The sequence below is a fragment of the Labrus mixtus genome, chromosome 10 (assembly GCF_963584025.1).
Source record: "Labrus mixtus chromosome 10, fLabMix1.1, whole genome shotgun sequence".
Lineage (NCBI taxonomy): Eukaryota > Metazoa > Chordata > Actinopteri > Labriformes > Labridae > Labrus > Labrus mixtus.
The window spans coordinates 8,444,456-8,460,138 of NC_083621.1; the positions used below are offsets into that span (position 1 = coordinate 8,444,456).

At 40.7% G+C, this 15,683-nt stretch overlaps 2 protein-coding genes across 3 annotated transcripts in view; both read right to left on the reverse strand.

Annotated features, from left to right (window-relative positions):
- Positions 1-1,052: 1,052 nt before the first annotated feature.
- On the reverse strand, positions 1,053-11,956 carry LOC132981828 (macrophage colony-stimulating factor 1 receptor 1-like). The gene is made up of 22 exons (XM_061047915.1): positions 11,763-11,956; positions 11,389-11,516; positions 9,222-9,506; positions 8,784-9,071; positions 8,561-8,697; positions 8,309-8,474; positions 8,017-8,218; positions 7,488-7,603; positions 7,219-7,330; positions 6,865-7,064; positions 6,487-6,578; positions 6,241-6,367; positions 5,921-6,025; positions 5,605-5,715; positions 5,302-5,464; positions 5,118-5,200; positions 4,913-5,016; positions 4,395-4,517; positions 4,186-4,297; positions 4,000-4,099; positions 2,837-2,948; positions 1,053-2,479 (listed from the first exon to the last, which is right to left on the reverse strand). Exons 2-22 carry the CDS (start codon positions 11,438-11,440, stop codon positions 2,333-2,335), a joined length of 2,937 nt encoding a protein of 978 aa, XP_060903898.1. The 5' UTR covers positions 11,441-11,516; positions 11,763-11,956; the 3' UTR covers positions 1,053-2,332.
- Positions 11,957-12,514: 558 nt separating this feature from the next.
- pdgfrb (platelet-derived growth factor receptor, beta polypeptide) overlaps positions 12,515-15,683 on the reverse strand; it is a 28,154-nt gene continuing 24,985 nt past the window's right edge. For both annotated transcript variants that reach the window (XM_061047914.1, XM_061047913.1), the window contains exons 22-23: positions 14,799-15,091; positions 12,515-14,009 (exon numbers count right to left, since the gene is read on the reverse strand). In XM_061047914.1, coding sequence (XP_060903897.1) covers positions 13,859-14,009; positions 14,799-15,091 — 444 coding nt within the window. In that variant the 3' untranslated portion in view covers positions 12,515-13,858. The remainder of the gene's footprint in view (positions 14,010-14,798; positions 15,092-15,683) is intronic.

Genomic DNA, 15,683 nt, shown 5'->3' on the forward strand with positions numbered 1-15,683 from the left:
GCCAGTTGTTGCCTTGCTTTTGTATCTGCTCATTACCCTTGGGCCCTTTGCCTTATTGCATCATGTTTTCTTCTCAATAGAGATTCAATAGAACTCATGAGAGGTCTGCTTTTGCAATTAAACTGTAGATATTCAAATTAAGGAAGTGCATCAACCTAACTCGTATATACTACAGCTAAGCTACTAGAACTAATAATATACTACTATAGATGAAGATTAAGACTGATGAAACTCTGAGGAAGTCCAGGCAAACTTGAAAATGATGAAAACAATAAACTGTTGATCAAAAGACATACCAGAAGCCAGATGTGTTCTTTAGATAAGGCAAGGCGAGGTAAGTATATTTATAGAGCACTGTTCAACTCATTTTTATAGAAGTGCAACTGAGCACAGAATAATGTTTTATATTAAAACCAAGAAAAAAGCGTATTGTAGAGGAACATCAACACACAGTGTAGGAATGTGATTGATCTGTTTCTATTAAGATCTTTAAACTCTAAAAGGCATCGTCTTTGCAAAGAGGGTCAGAGATAATTCCGTCTCTGAAACACAATTTTAACACTGAGCTGCCGAAGATAAAAGTAGAATAGGCAGAGGAGGATGAGGATTCATCAAAGTCATTACCATGGTACTTTCTGGTGGTCAACAAAACACTAGACCGTTTGCAAAATGTACCTCAGAGAGTCTGGCACCTCACAGAGTCACAACAAAAGTCGTTTTTGAAAAGAAAAGGAGATACAATTTAAGCTGAAACCACAAAAAGAAGACAGAGCATGCAGACTGAAAGTAGTCTCAGTGATGGGACAAATACTTCCCTACTTAGATTTCAGAGTTGTGCAATGTTGACATTTAACGTGGGAAATGTTCCAAAGGAAATGCAGATTGGACATCGTCCAGTGGAAAACAGGAAGTGAGCAGAGAAGAACTTGCCTGCCGGACAGTTTCTATCAGCACGGTGAACTTCCACAAACCTTGTAGAAGAAGCTCCTCTCACCAAGTCACAGTCTAGTATGAACATTACATGTCTTGAGCTCCAGTGGCAAACCTTCACCTTCAGCTTTTAAGTCATTTTATTGGTAGCTTTTTTTCATGAATTGACTTATTTGCACACACAAAACACGACTGATACATGAAATATTGATGCAATACTAAACTCTACAACATATATGCGAAAATAAAGGTAATTCTGGATTTACATGACGAGATATGTACATTATTAGACATCTGTCTTTTGTTTCATTGAAATGCAAGCACATTTTAAATGCCGATTATCACACAAATTAGCGGCCTGTATCTCAAATAGCTTATATGTTTTTCTAAAGTCTTCATACAGTTGGCAGTGTAAGCTGACTGCTATATAGAGACATCACTGAGGCATTCTGTACACCCTTAAACGTATCTAACCCCAAAGGAAATGAGAGGATTTACTTTCACATTGTTCGTCTGATCCACAACAGATTCCCTGCTCAGTTCAGTTGTATTCCCTGATCGCAACATCACAGAAGACTGCTTAATTAGATGGAAATGAAACAATCACATGTATCCACCAACTGACAGCTGCTGTAATTGTGTCACAAGAGAAATGGCTATGACCAAAGCACAGAGAGGAAAACAACATGGTCATTCTTTGCCTTCTCCACGGTCCAGTTAGCATGTTTCAAACAGAAGACAACACTCGCACTGTCTGAATGTTCAATTAAGGTGACGAGAGAATAAAACCTAACTTGTCTAGAGCCAGAAAAGTGTCTCGTGGGTTTGGATCCAGTGTCTGTGACTGCTTTTTTCCGAGAAACTGTACATGCAAGAAAATGGTGAAAAAGAAGGGAACCTGCTGACAAAATGACTGAATCTCCACAAGAAACAAAACATCCACTCTTGTGAGGCAGTATTAAAAATAGGAAAATAATGTAAAATATATATATATATAATAAAAACCCTCTCAGGTAAAGGGACAAACACATCCTCCTTTAGATGAACAGATTATACAATAAATACACAAAAGAAGGAGTGACAAACAGTCCATGAGGATAAGGTAAAACTTTGGATGCTTGTGGGGTTTGTTGACATGTTTCCTCCTTTCATGTCTGCAGTTAGATGTGGCAATTTCTAGTCATGGTCTGCACAGAAGCGAGTCACATGCTTGCTGCAGCTACTTGTCTGTCTGGCGAGCAGGCACGACAGGCAAAAAATAGCTGAGGGCGACTCTCTCTGCGACTGTCTGGAAGTTAAAAGGAGCTGTGGCGCTCTGACGGCGAGCTAGGGCTACATCCCAACTTTCCTGATACTTGCTGATAAGTGATTGGTTGGCTGATTGGTCTGTGGCTGAGGGCCTTCAACAGAACTGGTAGTTGTTGGTCTTCATCAGAGGCTGCTCCTCTTCCTCGTGGTCACAAGATTGGTCACAGGGGCCGTCGCAGCACTTGGGCTCGTCACACACTTCACCCTCCGTGACCTGCTGCTGCACATTCTGGTAGATTAGCTGTGGAAAGGATCATTAGGATTGTCAGCCATGATCCAAGAAAGCCAAAGGCTCCATCAAGACACCATGGTTTGATAACAGAACTAGCATCTAAAACATCACATTCTGCTCATCTTTTGTAAGATAAAGGAAGTTTTTCGGAAATGGTAGTGTTTGAAAAAAAATCCTCCTCAGGGAACATAGGGCCTATCTCAAAGTCTAATCCATTTAATTAGTCTGACAGCAAAGATATGTCTGCTGTCACTTTGGGGGAGGGTTTCTCCCCAAAGCATTTTGGCTGGAGTGTCATGTGTTGTCCCATAGACAGTTTTGGTAAAGACTGACTAGCGTTACTGAACTTTGCTTCTACTGACTCACCCGTTCCTGCTCTGGTTGGTCCCCAAGTAGTCTTTCTATCATCTGTGTGATCTTGCTAAATGTAGGACGATCTGTGGGCTCCAGATTCCAGCACATTTTCATGATCATGTAACTGAAACAAAAAAAAAAAAATACAGATCAGTTTTAGTTTCCAACAAATAGGAAAGAATCGATGAAGGGACTTACGTACATGCCGAACTGTGTCCCCGAGGTTCAAACTTTATGGTTAAATGTCAAGGAACTGTATAAAGTTGAATTAGATCAATAAGAAGAGGCCTATGGAGGCACTGACGTAAGTTCACAAGGGACTCGTTCATAAGATCCCCTGCCCCTCCAGTTCGATTTCGCTGCCGTGAAATAGCAGTTACATGGCTTCCTGGCTTTGAGATCATGTGGCTAACAGGCAGAACTGAGGCCTGACTCACAGCAGAACAACAGATGATTAGGTCCCTGACTCAGATTCAGTCCCCTCCGTCTCCACAGAAGAGTTATTCTGTGTGGTGAGGATTCAAAGATGTACAGTAAGGTGCCTTTAATACTACTATACTACTATATGATACTGAGATAAAAAGTCTTAATTTTCTCATTTCAGTGGCTCTATTAACTTGGAGTTTGGGTTTAATGTATTTGTTTGTTTTTTTTACTTTGGGGTTAGAGGAAACCCAAAGCAAGAATCTAGGGATGGTGAAAGTTCTTTATGAGGGTTACCTCAGATGGTGGATAGGGCAAACGACTGGTCAAGAAAAAGGGGATCTTTGTTCAGTCATAATGAACATTTGGGAAGCATGCCATGTGAAATGTGCAATATTGAAGTCAACTTTCTTTTATAGATCAGTCATTGTTAAAGCTAATATCAGGATTAATGTTAGTAGTTGTCACTACATGTTAGCAGCAGGTAGGAAGAAAACATCTCTGTTCCTAATAAATTGAGTACAAACATTTTACAGGCTGATAAAAAGTCCATTATTACCATTGACTCACTTGTAAAAGCACAGCTGAGAGTCACTTGATACTCCCATAAAACTCAACTGAGAGTCAGGTGACATTAGCATAAGATTAGATCATTAGCATAAGCTGAACAAAATCAAGCTTTAAAATGTGAGGAGAAGGCAATAAGGATCCATCTTTCTTAAAACGTAATGTTGCCGAAGGATGGAGCTTACATCTCTTGTGGGGCAAAGTCTGGTTGGGACATCTGGTAGCCTCGCTTCACCATCTTGTAGAACCTGGAGTCCACAGCGATGCTGGGGTAGGGGCTCTTGCCTAATGTAGGATATATATTTTATGCTGTTATTTAAGCAGAACTATCATGACAAATGTGTGTATGATATGTATAAATGTGTTTGAACCTAAAGAGAAGATCTCCCATAGGAGGATGCCATAGGACCAGACGTCACTCTGGACGGTGTAAACACACTCAAAGATACTCTCTGGAGCCATCCACTTCACTGGCAGACGGGCCTTCACACACAAAATGGAATAACACAAACAATATTTGTTGGATAATGAATTGGTTAAAATGAAGTAAATGTTTCAAATAATTTGTTTGAGGGCTTACATTGCCCTTCACGACGTAGTTGGAGTCATTCATTATGTCTCGTGCCAGGCCAAAGTCACAAATCTTGGCCACTCTGCCGTCGGTCAAGAGGACATTCCTGGCAGCTACGTCTCTGTGAATACACTGCGCACACGCGCACACACAATCACAGACCCACACACACAATTTAACACGGTATAGTCTCGCCTAATAAAAGAGAGTAAGACATCAAGGTCACTGAATGCCGTGTATTTAACGTCAATGAAGATGATCAAACTTCAAATCATTTTGAAGAATGTAAGGGGGGAAACTCCCCACATAGCCCCACACATGAAAGATTTCACACCCTTCATTCATCATAATCTACAAATAGCAATGAATTTTCATGCAAATTTGGTCAACCTTCTGTTTGTTGTCTGGGTATTCCCCACTTTCTAGGCATCACATAGCCGCTGCTGTAAATTGTTCCAGTAGTTATTTCTGTTTTTTTTTTTAAATATTTGCACATTAAAAACTTTGCAGTTCTTAAAATCACTCACGTTCTTGGCTGCCAGGAAGTCAAGTCCCTGAGCCACTTGAAAGGAAAACCTCAGCAAGTCATCAATGTCCAGAGGCCAGTCAGCAGTCTCCTCACATAAGGAGCCTGAGCACAAAATCAGGCAAAAAAACAAATGGTCATAAATAAACACACTCTTGCAATTGTTTTAAATAAAGCTGTATAATAACTGCATGCTGTAATTTCACCTCGAGATGATTCCACATTGGTTGGGTAGCTGGGTCTCATCTCCAAGTAGCTGCTTGAGGATGTACTGGAGATCCCACTGTCACTTTTGGATGATGAAAAGAGAGAAACATTTAATTGTCTGCAGAAACAAATAGCTGACTGATGTTTTTTTTTTTTCTTACAGCGCATGTTATGTTAAAGTACCTTCTTATGAACGGTTTCTGTGTGCAGATGTTCTTATAGTCATTTGAGTTCTCTGTGATGTCAGGGATGTTCATTACAAAGTTCACAAAGGTTTCTCCCTTCTGGCGCAGAAAGTTCAGGAGGTCACCAAGGCTGCAGTACTCCGTGATCACAAGCACTGGTCCTGATGAGGAAGAATATCATGTTACCAACTTTTCATAGACGTGAAGTACGCACATAGTCCACGACCTGAACGAGCTGTCACAAACAAAACAATGGTTTGACTTTATCGTACATGATACAGAACAGAGGATGCTGTCTGACCTCCATAGGTGCAGGCTCCCAGCAGATTGACAATGTTCTTATGGTGTCCAAGGTGGCTCAGGATCTTCAGTTCGGACATAAGAGCCTCCCTCTCGTCGGAGTGGGCGCTCGCTGCAGGAACACGAAATGCAGATTGTCATCATGTTATCATCCTGTCTGATTATGTGAAATAGTGTTTTAGGATGTCACTATAGGGCAGCTTCAAATATCTTAATCAGATACATTTTTCACCAAATCTGGAACATTTTTCAGATTGGCTTGTCATTCTGATTTGTTCATGTCAACAAGGGTCCTTCTGTTAAATCTAAGGTCTCACCTTTTAACATTTTCACTGCTACACGCATCACGTTGTCCTCCTCTCCGAGACCATATGCCGTGGCCTCAACAACCTTTCCAAAAGCTCCTGCCCCAAGGATCTTTCCTGGTGGGAAAAAAAAGGCATTTTGAGTATATCAAGGTCTGTTAGTCATAGTCAGACCTATTTTCCAGTATCTCTTTTTTTTTTTTAATCCTTTTTCTTATTCTACTATGTTTATACTCACTTTTCTTTAACACCGGAGTAGAAAATCACCACAACTGACTTCAAAATGAGAGACAAAGAGCAATATAGTAACTTTAGGATAAAATGATGCTAACCTAGCTTCAGCTTGTCTCTTGGGAACTCCCACTTCTCATTGTACGGCAGCTGAGTGGGGTCAATGAAGGTGTAGTTGTTGCCATCTCTTGCCTCGATGATCTTCCAGCGGATCTCATACCTGGGTTTCTGGGGATAAAAAATGTTAGAAATAGGCGCGGTTAGGTTAGTTTACAGTATTTTACAAGCTAGGCAACTTCTAGACAACAAGTGTTTTGGAGTTACTATAGAAATATAGTACACCTTACCTGCTTGTATTTGTAAAACAGAAAAACCAGCAGCACAAGCAGGATGGCAAGAATCCCTGCTGCTCCAGTCAAGGTTGAAGTGAAAAGTTTGTCTGCATGGTCAGAAAAGATCAGTTATATTATGAATGAATTAAAAGTATGTCACACAAGCTGATGATTTCTAATGTCCCTTGTTGGATGTTTATGAAATGTTCAACTGCACTTCACAGATAACAATGGAAACAAAGGGATCATCTGACTATGACAACAATAATCGCACAAATCAGACATTCGATTTGGTTCGAGCTCCACATGTGACTGTACACAGAGTGTAAGTAGAAGTCTAGTACCTGCGGTCACAGTCTGGAAAACAACAAATGAAGACGAATTATCACTAACCGGAAACATCCATGGCAAAAGTGTCGCTGCTGACGCCAACGAGGTTGAAGGCCACACACTCGACAGTCATCCTGCGGGTGGACGGTCCTACGGTGAGGACGCTTTCCACCTCCACAGCCCCGTACTCCTCCCTCTGGACCTCCACAGTGGGCGCCTGGAGATGGGTCGCCAACTGCAGCCCTGATGTGTTTTCATTGCACCTGTTTCAGTGAAGCAGAAAAACACTCAGACAGAGGTCCAGGGGGACAATGATAAAAAATTGTTTTGCTCATGTTGTGGAGTAAACTTTCTGCTAAATGGTATCAATTTGCAGAGTTACACACCAACTTAAATGACTATTTTTTTTCCACTTACGTTGGTCGTATCCCAAAACACTGGTACCAGATGATTCTGGGAGCAGGATAACCAAAAGAGGTGCATGTGAGTGTAGTAATATTTTCCCATCTCACAACAGCAACAGGCCTCTCTGCCAGTGAGGAGGAAATTAAGAAAAAGAAACACCCAAAGAAATGATCAGATTTTTAAGTAAACTCTTATTTCTGTCTCACCTGAGAGAACTGTCTTTTGCCCCACACCATGAATAATGTGAACTGATTTGATTGTGTTTACAATAAGTCACTTACGATACATTTGGACCTGGAATGTGATGGATGCATTGGCCAAGTTGCTCCTGGCAAAGAAGGTGTACTGTCCCTGCTCCTGTGCATTCATTCTCTTCAGCTGCAGGGTAGCATGATATCTAAAAAAAAAAAAACCAAAAAAAAAAAAAACCACCCAAAATGATTTTAAAATGAGAAAAAGAGGAACGTCTGCAGGATCTGAAATGACTAATTCTGTGGTGAGTGTTCAGACTTTTCCAATCCACAACCGTGGACCTTTGTTATGTCAACAAGTCAAAAAGGAGAACAACATTCTCAAGGGTTTCTTGACCATGAAAATAGAATGACCTTGAAGTTCCCTGTCAAATTCAACCAAGATGCCTTCACAGCACATTTCTAACCCGAGTAGCTTCCCCTTCCGGTAGTAAACTCAATTGTTGTTGTTGGATTTGGTAAAAAAAAAAACCATGTTGACATCTTGGAGTAATTAGAAAGAATAATTGGCAACCACTTTTTTTTATTGGAAACACTCTCCCTGGTCTTTTGTGTGTACCTGTTGTTGTATCTGATGAGTTTGTGCTCCTGCGTGGGCGTGTTGGGAGATGTTGGGGTGTGCCATTGGTGCTCTGTGATTTGGGGGTACGCTTCAATGAGAACAGTGAGCTCCAGATCTTCTCCTTCGTTCACCTCGACTGAAAGACCCTGGTGTGCCAGTTTGGGGGAAAGCTGGGGCAGCAGCCGGATGTAAGGCTTGTCTGGTGAGAAGAATCAAAACAGTTTGTGTTCAGCAGACCAGTCAAGGCAAACCAGTATAAGACATGGCAACAGCGTTTTCTTCGGCTTACCTACAACCAGCAGGTACGTGGTTGAACTGTTCACACCTGCTTCATTGGTTCCAATGCAGGAAATGTTTCCTGTGTCTTTAAGGTCCACAGAAGTGATGGTAAAAATGCTCTGAATGTCCAGACGATTTTCTCCACTGGAGCGTACCCTCTCCTCTACCGTTGGCTTCTGAACCCAAAAGATGAAATATCATCTCAGTTTAAATTGTCACTACTACCACAATCAAGAAAACTCCAAAACTGCCTCATACTGACCATGTTGGTGGTGTATTTCCAGGTGACATTGTAGTTGAAGTTTGGGTTGTGTGTCGTGCAGCGGATCTTTAATTCCTCCCCAACTATGCGCACATACTCATCCGTCTCAAGGAAGACATACGGAGGGAAACGAAGCTCTAAAGTAATCAAATAATCAGAAATGGGTATCAGAAATGTTCAATCACAGCTTTGGTAATCATTCTTTTCAGTCAAGGCGTCTCACTCTGAATGACGTTGATGGAGAAGGCCCTGGAGGTTCTCTCCAACCCGTTAACCTTGGCTGTGCACACATAGTCAGCGTTGAAGCTGGGGTGCAGGCTGTGGATGAGAATACCACGGTGCCGAAAAACTGTGAAGTTCATCCCTGGAGGCACGGTGGTGCCATTGTCCATGCGGAGGCCAAGGTCCGTTGCTGCTGGGTCAGTCAGCAGGCATGGCAGCAGGTAGTCTTCACCTTCCTTTCTTACCACACGCAGGGTTGTGCTGCTAGTCCAGAACACACGGTTTGGATCTGGTAAATACATGAATATGTTAATAGATCAGAGGAAGAGGGACTTTTATGACATTTAAATTAAAGAAATTCAAAAAACAATCCTGAAAAATTTGGTCAATGACCAATCAAAGCATGTTTGCCGAGAATGCAAAGACCCTCTTAGCTCACCTTTTACATACACATGTACTGAGGAGGTCAGTTCATGCTGCTGTGATCCAGCAGTGTAAAAACACTTGTATGTTCCAGTAAATTCTGCAGTGGGACGCTCCACTTTTAAAGTGCGGACTTTCCCGTTGCCCTTGGAAACAAAGCGTCTGTGTTTAGCGAGCCTGGTCTGCCAGTTCACAGGTCCATCACCCTCACACCTCAAGTCTAAAGGGATCCCAGGTCGGATGACCACCTCAGAGCTGCCCACCACTTTAGAGTTGAGCTTGATCACGGGACGCCTCCATTCTGATAAAAAGGTATACAAATACAGTTTCATGAATGACTTTATTGGAAGCACATAAAGATTGTGGAAACAAATCAATTCAACTACAATTCTACAATTCACTTAGCAGACGCTTTTATCCAAAGCGACGTACATCAGAGAGTAAGTACAACACAAGCAAGGATCTAGACAAAGGGAACAATGTCAGTAAGAGCAAACGATCAGCTTTGAGTCTGATTGGACACACAGGTGCTGACAGGAAGTGACCAGAGGCAGAGCACAACATTGACTGCAGTTCTTGAGAGCTCTAATCAGTATAGAAACCATCTTATAAGTCGTCGTTATCAAACAAAATCAATCGTGACAACCATCATCATCATCATCAATGATATCGAGACCATCATCATTAAGTTAGTAGGTATTCATGAAAGAGCTGGGTCTTTAGCTTTTTCTTAAAGGTGCAGAGGGACTAGATGTAGTTGTTATTTCTGTGTTTTTTCTCCTTGATAACTGAAGACTTTGTTTCAGATTCTGATTTCTTTGAAAAAAAGTATATTATTTAGGGAATAGATGGAAAACATGGCGACTCATAAACATCTTAATCTTCCTCACTTTTGCTTTTTTTTATTTACAATGTTCCTAAATTAAGACTGGAGATATAAAGTTTAAAGATTAAACTGTTAAAATGCTAAGTCTCTCATCTGTAATTGTAGCATTTCAACTTTTTTCAACCAAAGACTAGAAATAAGAGGCACATCAAAGATGTACGCATGGAAGAGGGAGAAACATATTTAATTCATCTATAAAAGCGACACTGCTTGAAGCAGATTATCACCCTCAAGGAGCGTAGAAGAAAGATTTAGGGATAAAGAACAAAGCTCTCTTTGATGACTTAGATGTGGATTTGGAAGTTTCAACTGCACAAATAATTTCATCTTGTAATGGGGTGGACTACTTTTGCAAAAATAACTGAAACTGCAGGGCCTGAACGTGCCTTTTCTGTTAACCAAGCCCTCTCTCGTAAAAAGTGGAGTTTACACTTCTGGTAATGATTAGAAAGGTTTTTCGTTCAGACGTTTTGACAGGGTGATTTGAGGCTTGAAGCAGAACTGAGATTCAATGATCAGCACTTTTCTTTTCCTCGCAGCTGACAAGTCAACAGGGAGAGACTGAGAATGAAAGTTAAAAGTTTGAAATCAATCTGAGCCTCCTGATTGCTGGTGTAAACATGTTTGTTTCCCCGAAAATCTCCGTTGATCTGAATGAACTATTCATCCAACCTCAAAATGACCCCAAATACACCTCAGACAGTAATCTAGCAGAAAGCAAAACTAATCCACTCAGCCAAAATTAACCCAAACAACAGACGCCTTTATGTTCTCAAATGCAAAAACAGCCCAAAAGGCGATACTCATATATGTTTTGTTCAGAGCCAATTCAAAATGGTGAAAAAATAAATAAAAGCATGACAAGAACAAGCCCCCAAAACAACTCATGATGCTGCAGATTGTCCTGCTGATCAGACACAATAGAGTGTCACATTTTAGGCGAAGGCACGGTCAGCGTCAAGTCCTCTGCACTGTCCACGAGATCGTGACATGAAATGTGCAATGAAATCCCTCGAGCGTCATACAAGTCATGTTTGAGTGAAATAGCAGGTCAGCTGTTGTGCAGATAAATACATTTAAAAATATCTCTTGAATTGCAAAAAAATTGACTTATTCAACCTTTTCAAGTTCTTTTCTTACTAATGAGACAATAGATCTTTTAAATCAGCATGGAAACAAAAGAAGTCATCATTACTTGCATTATTTTATTCTAGATAAGGATTGTAAATTCAAACCAACAGTTGCCATGAAAAGACAAGTAAATGAAGAAACCCTTAACACAGTTTTGGAACCTTACCTGAAGCAGCCGAAGCCACAATCCCCAGCAGCAGAGCGAGGTAGGACTGCATCCTGGATCAACTCCACACTGAAAGTTTGAATGTTGGTGTTCAGGTGTGCAAAGAAAAAAAAAAAGCTTCTTTTGATCTGTGGCATTGGAGAGAAAAATGAGAAAACTAAGTTTGGCTGTTACTCATCAGCCCTCATAACTTCTCTTTTCTGAATGGTCACAGCAGATTTGACTGTTTGCTCCTATTTGAGTAATCTATTTGTACATTTAAATTACGAAACAGCAGAAAATATATATATATATTTTTAAAATCACAGCACCATATGATGCTGCTTAATTATGAGATAATGGTAGCATCAGTCATTGATTTCAAATGAACTCACGCGCAGAAGTCTTCAGTTAAAATGGGGTGTTGGATAACTTCCCCAGGTTTGATGTTTCCAGCGTCCAGAGAGGACACAAGAGTCCCTTCTTCCCTTTTTGTGAGCCTCAGCCCTTCTTCTCCCTTCTGCTTGTTTGCAGCCTCTTCTTCACAACAGAAGTCACACAGCAAACATAAAATCATTCAGACAGCAAGTGGTGGAGGGTGGAGTGAACTGCGTGTGTGTATGTATGTGTGTGTGTGTGTGTGTGTGTGTGTGTGAGGAGGCGGATCAGCATATCACGCTCAACAAATTAATGAGCCAGTGCCAATTTGCCATAGAACGGCACAATTCTCCCGAGACATCTATTGAGGTGAGACTAATCACCTCCATCTCTGTTGAACCATAGCTGCGAGGCTTTTCTAACAAGGGGAGCATGGGTTTGTGGGAGAGGGAGGCAGCATCAAAGGGCTCTTTTACAAACTGACTCAGGAATCAGAGAAAGATAGGCACAGATAGGAGAGTGAAAAAAGTCATCGGGGTAGTTGTATCCTCTTCCCGTAAGTTATGGGTTAGGGTTAGCTAAGAGCAAGACATCGCTGAATATTAATGACAGAAATTGTTCTTTTTTTATTAAAGAGGCCACAAGGAATTATCTTGAAACAGAATTACTTTTTTCATTAGTTTAAGCACTTTCTCTGAAAACACATTTAAAAAAAGGAGAAGAGTAGGGCCCCTTTCATCCCATGGTTGACAAAAGACTAACACTTACAACAGATCTATGACACCTTTATTGTCACATGTACAACATATATATATTTATAATGGCACATATAAAAAAATACATTTGTAAACATTACAAAGAAGAGCTTTGGTACCATAGCTTGTGGAGCAGTGATCTTGTGCATTTAAATCGCTACAGAAAAATACAATGTGCTGTTTTAAATGGTGGACTAAAAGAATGAATACACTGTGTAAATAAAGGTTGTACAATGACTCGAAGTGCAATGACAAAAAGCATTGTATTTTATATGAACACATGGCTGTCTGGGTTTCTTCGAGCACTTCGTATCAGCATGAAACATTAGCTGCAGGACAAAGAATCTGTCATTCTTTACACAGAGGCACTCATGTGTGCCGTCTTGTGACATAAGGCAGTGATATGCTGTGTTGATTCTTTTTCCTTTGACTGAGTCACCTGTCGTCGGACAAACTGATTTGTCGTAACAGTCACACATTTTAGTCAAAAGGTTAGTTGAAATCATATTCCTAAATAAAGTGCAAGTCTGGCACAGAACTACGATATAGATCCACATCAAACACGTATTCAAAATTCACAGAGGACAAACACACGTATCATATATTTCTCTCAGAAAAAGACCTGGAAAAGTAGTGACACTGCAGCGAATGTAACCTTCATTAGAGTATTCCTTATGGTCAAACAGTGCATGTAGAGTCAGTCTGTGTCTCATGTTCTGGAAAGAATTATTTACAAAAAGATTTTAAACAGTCAATACACATGTTGGTCGTACTTAAGGCAAGGACAGATGCTAAAGATGTTTACCTAATGATAACGTCATCATGTTACTGATTCTTACTAATATGGAAACTGGTCAGATTGTTACTCATATAAATCACTTAGTTTACAAAACTAATACACTGATGGTCATAAACAAAAACAAAAACAAAAGCCTGCTTTTCTAAGAAATCTAAACTTGCTGCAGACATAAAAGGCCAAAAGGGGAACATATGGCTGAACTTCATAAGGCCACGTTAATCCTTGGCTACAGTGAATGCATCATTTCTTACTGTAAACTGATTCTACAAGAACATTGGTAAAGAGAGTACCGTATTTAAGGTGTGTTAGGCTTCCGATCAATAAATGAAAACATCAGGCTCATTATTCAAACCATTTTGTAGTCTTCAGAGGCACTACGTGTAATACAAAAACTGATGCTTAGTGGACGCACAACGATCGCCTTCTCAGTCTCATTTCTTTTTGCTACATTGTCGTTTAGTCATGTTCCCTTTTTCCGGCATGTTTAAAAAAAAAAAAAAAAAATATTAAAAAAAATCCCCAGACAGAAGCTCTGTTTTCTCAGCGTTCTTACATGTGGCTACAGGAAGCTGTCTTCTACTTCAGGCGTCCCTGAGGCACCCAGCAGAGCGTCTCTCTCGCTGGTCTCCTCCAGCCGGTCCTCCTCTGGAAGAGTCTCGGCCGTGTCCTGTGACATGGAGTCCGTCTCCTCCTCCTCCAGAGCCACAGAGCTGAGGGCAGGAAAGCAGAAAACGCACAAGTTTAAAAAAAAAAAAGTGGAACTAAATCCGAATGAGAGGCAGCAGGTCACACTATGTTCAGATTTATGGTTGTGACACTGACATCCAACAACCACAAGGCATTATTTATTATCAAAATGGTCGCTCATCAATCTGCTGTTAATCTGTTACTAATTGATGAATTATTGTTGATGAGAGGTGAATAATCTTGTCATTAGTTGACACATGTAGTTAATTTTAGACTTTCAACTTTGATTTGGTGATGATGATGGGATGCAGCCTGATGTGTCCATGAGATATTGCCAACATTAGTCTGTAGATCTGGACCAACAGTGCTTCTGTGTCAGAAGACCAATGAGCTTAAACCTAAAGCACAAAGTTAAAGGTAAAGTCTATGATCCAGGTCAAAGCAAAAGAACCGCCCCACTGCATCAATTCAAAACACAAAGATGGAATCTGCCCAGTTCGCAAACTGAATGCCAAGTCCTATAAGACTAAAACAATAAGACGCTATGAGAGGAAACTAGTTTGATTGGTTGATTTTTTTATGTTCCAAACTTTATTTTGCGAGTAAAGCAAAGTTTGCTTGGCTGCATATTTTTATATGCTGTAAAAACATGTCTCCATATTCCACCTCCATAATGCAGCTATTGTCTCAGCTCCACATCTGGATGAGTGGGTGTGTGGTGGAAAAAAACACTGCTCCAGTTAAGCAAACACATCCTCATCCTTAGCATTTGGTACACATGTGAAGCATTTTTTTTCTCTGCAGCTCAGTACCTTGCAGGGCTTTCGGACGGGATGTCGGTGAAAACGTCGTCTGGTTTTGGGTCCGGGATGGGAATGATGTACTCGTTGTATGAAGTAATGACTTCCTGTGTGTCTGCCTCTTGTCTGAATTCTCCGGGGATCGAACTCTGGTTGTAGGGGTCCGGAGGGAACAAGAGGGTGACAGGAGATGGGGAGCCAAACGCTGGGTTGGCAATGGGAAAGGGGGAGGAGAGTCTGGGTTTGGTGCGGGCCACTGCTGGGTGGTTACTCTTCAAGAAGTTGTCATTGACTTGGTTGTATCTCTGTTGACGGGGAGACAAGAGTTCGATTTTTTTAAGCACTTCAAAATAAATGAACTCACTGTTTGTAAGTGTGAGGCTCCAGAGGGTGGATATGAGATGGTGAGCAAAAAATACACAACATCACAGCTCACAAAATGGGTTCATTTCTGCCTACTTGAAGACCAAATGAGAATTCTAACTGGTAAACGGTGCCTCTGTTATTATTTAGTTTCTTCTGACCAGTACAGACCTGCACAATTCATCACTTACGTACAGTTCAAACATGCAGGGCCCTGTGCAAACTTCTACAGATATTTCTGAAAGCCATTTACTTTGTGATTTTAGTTATACCAAGAAAGATAAGGGGGTTACATGTTAAAACATTTTTTTCCAATCTGAGTTAATGTCATAATTTCCTTCTTTTTTTTTTTAAACTGCAGCATACAAAAGTTCAGAGAAATCAGAGAGTTATATACATAACAGTATATTTTGTTACATACACAGATGTGTTAGAAGCATTGTGTTGTACAGTAAGATGAAAAGTAATGTAATGTACTTTTAAAAAAGGGCCTGAGAAACTGTACTTAGTTTCAGACATCTACCAGCCACCAGG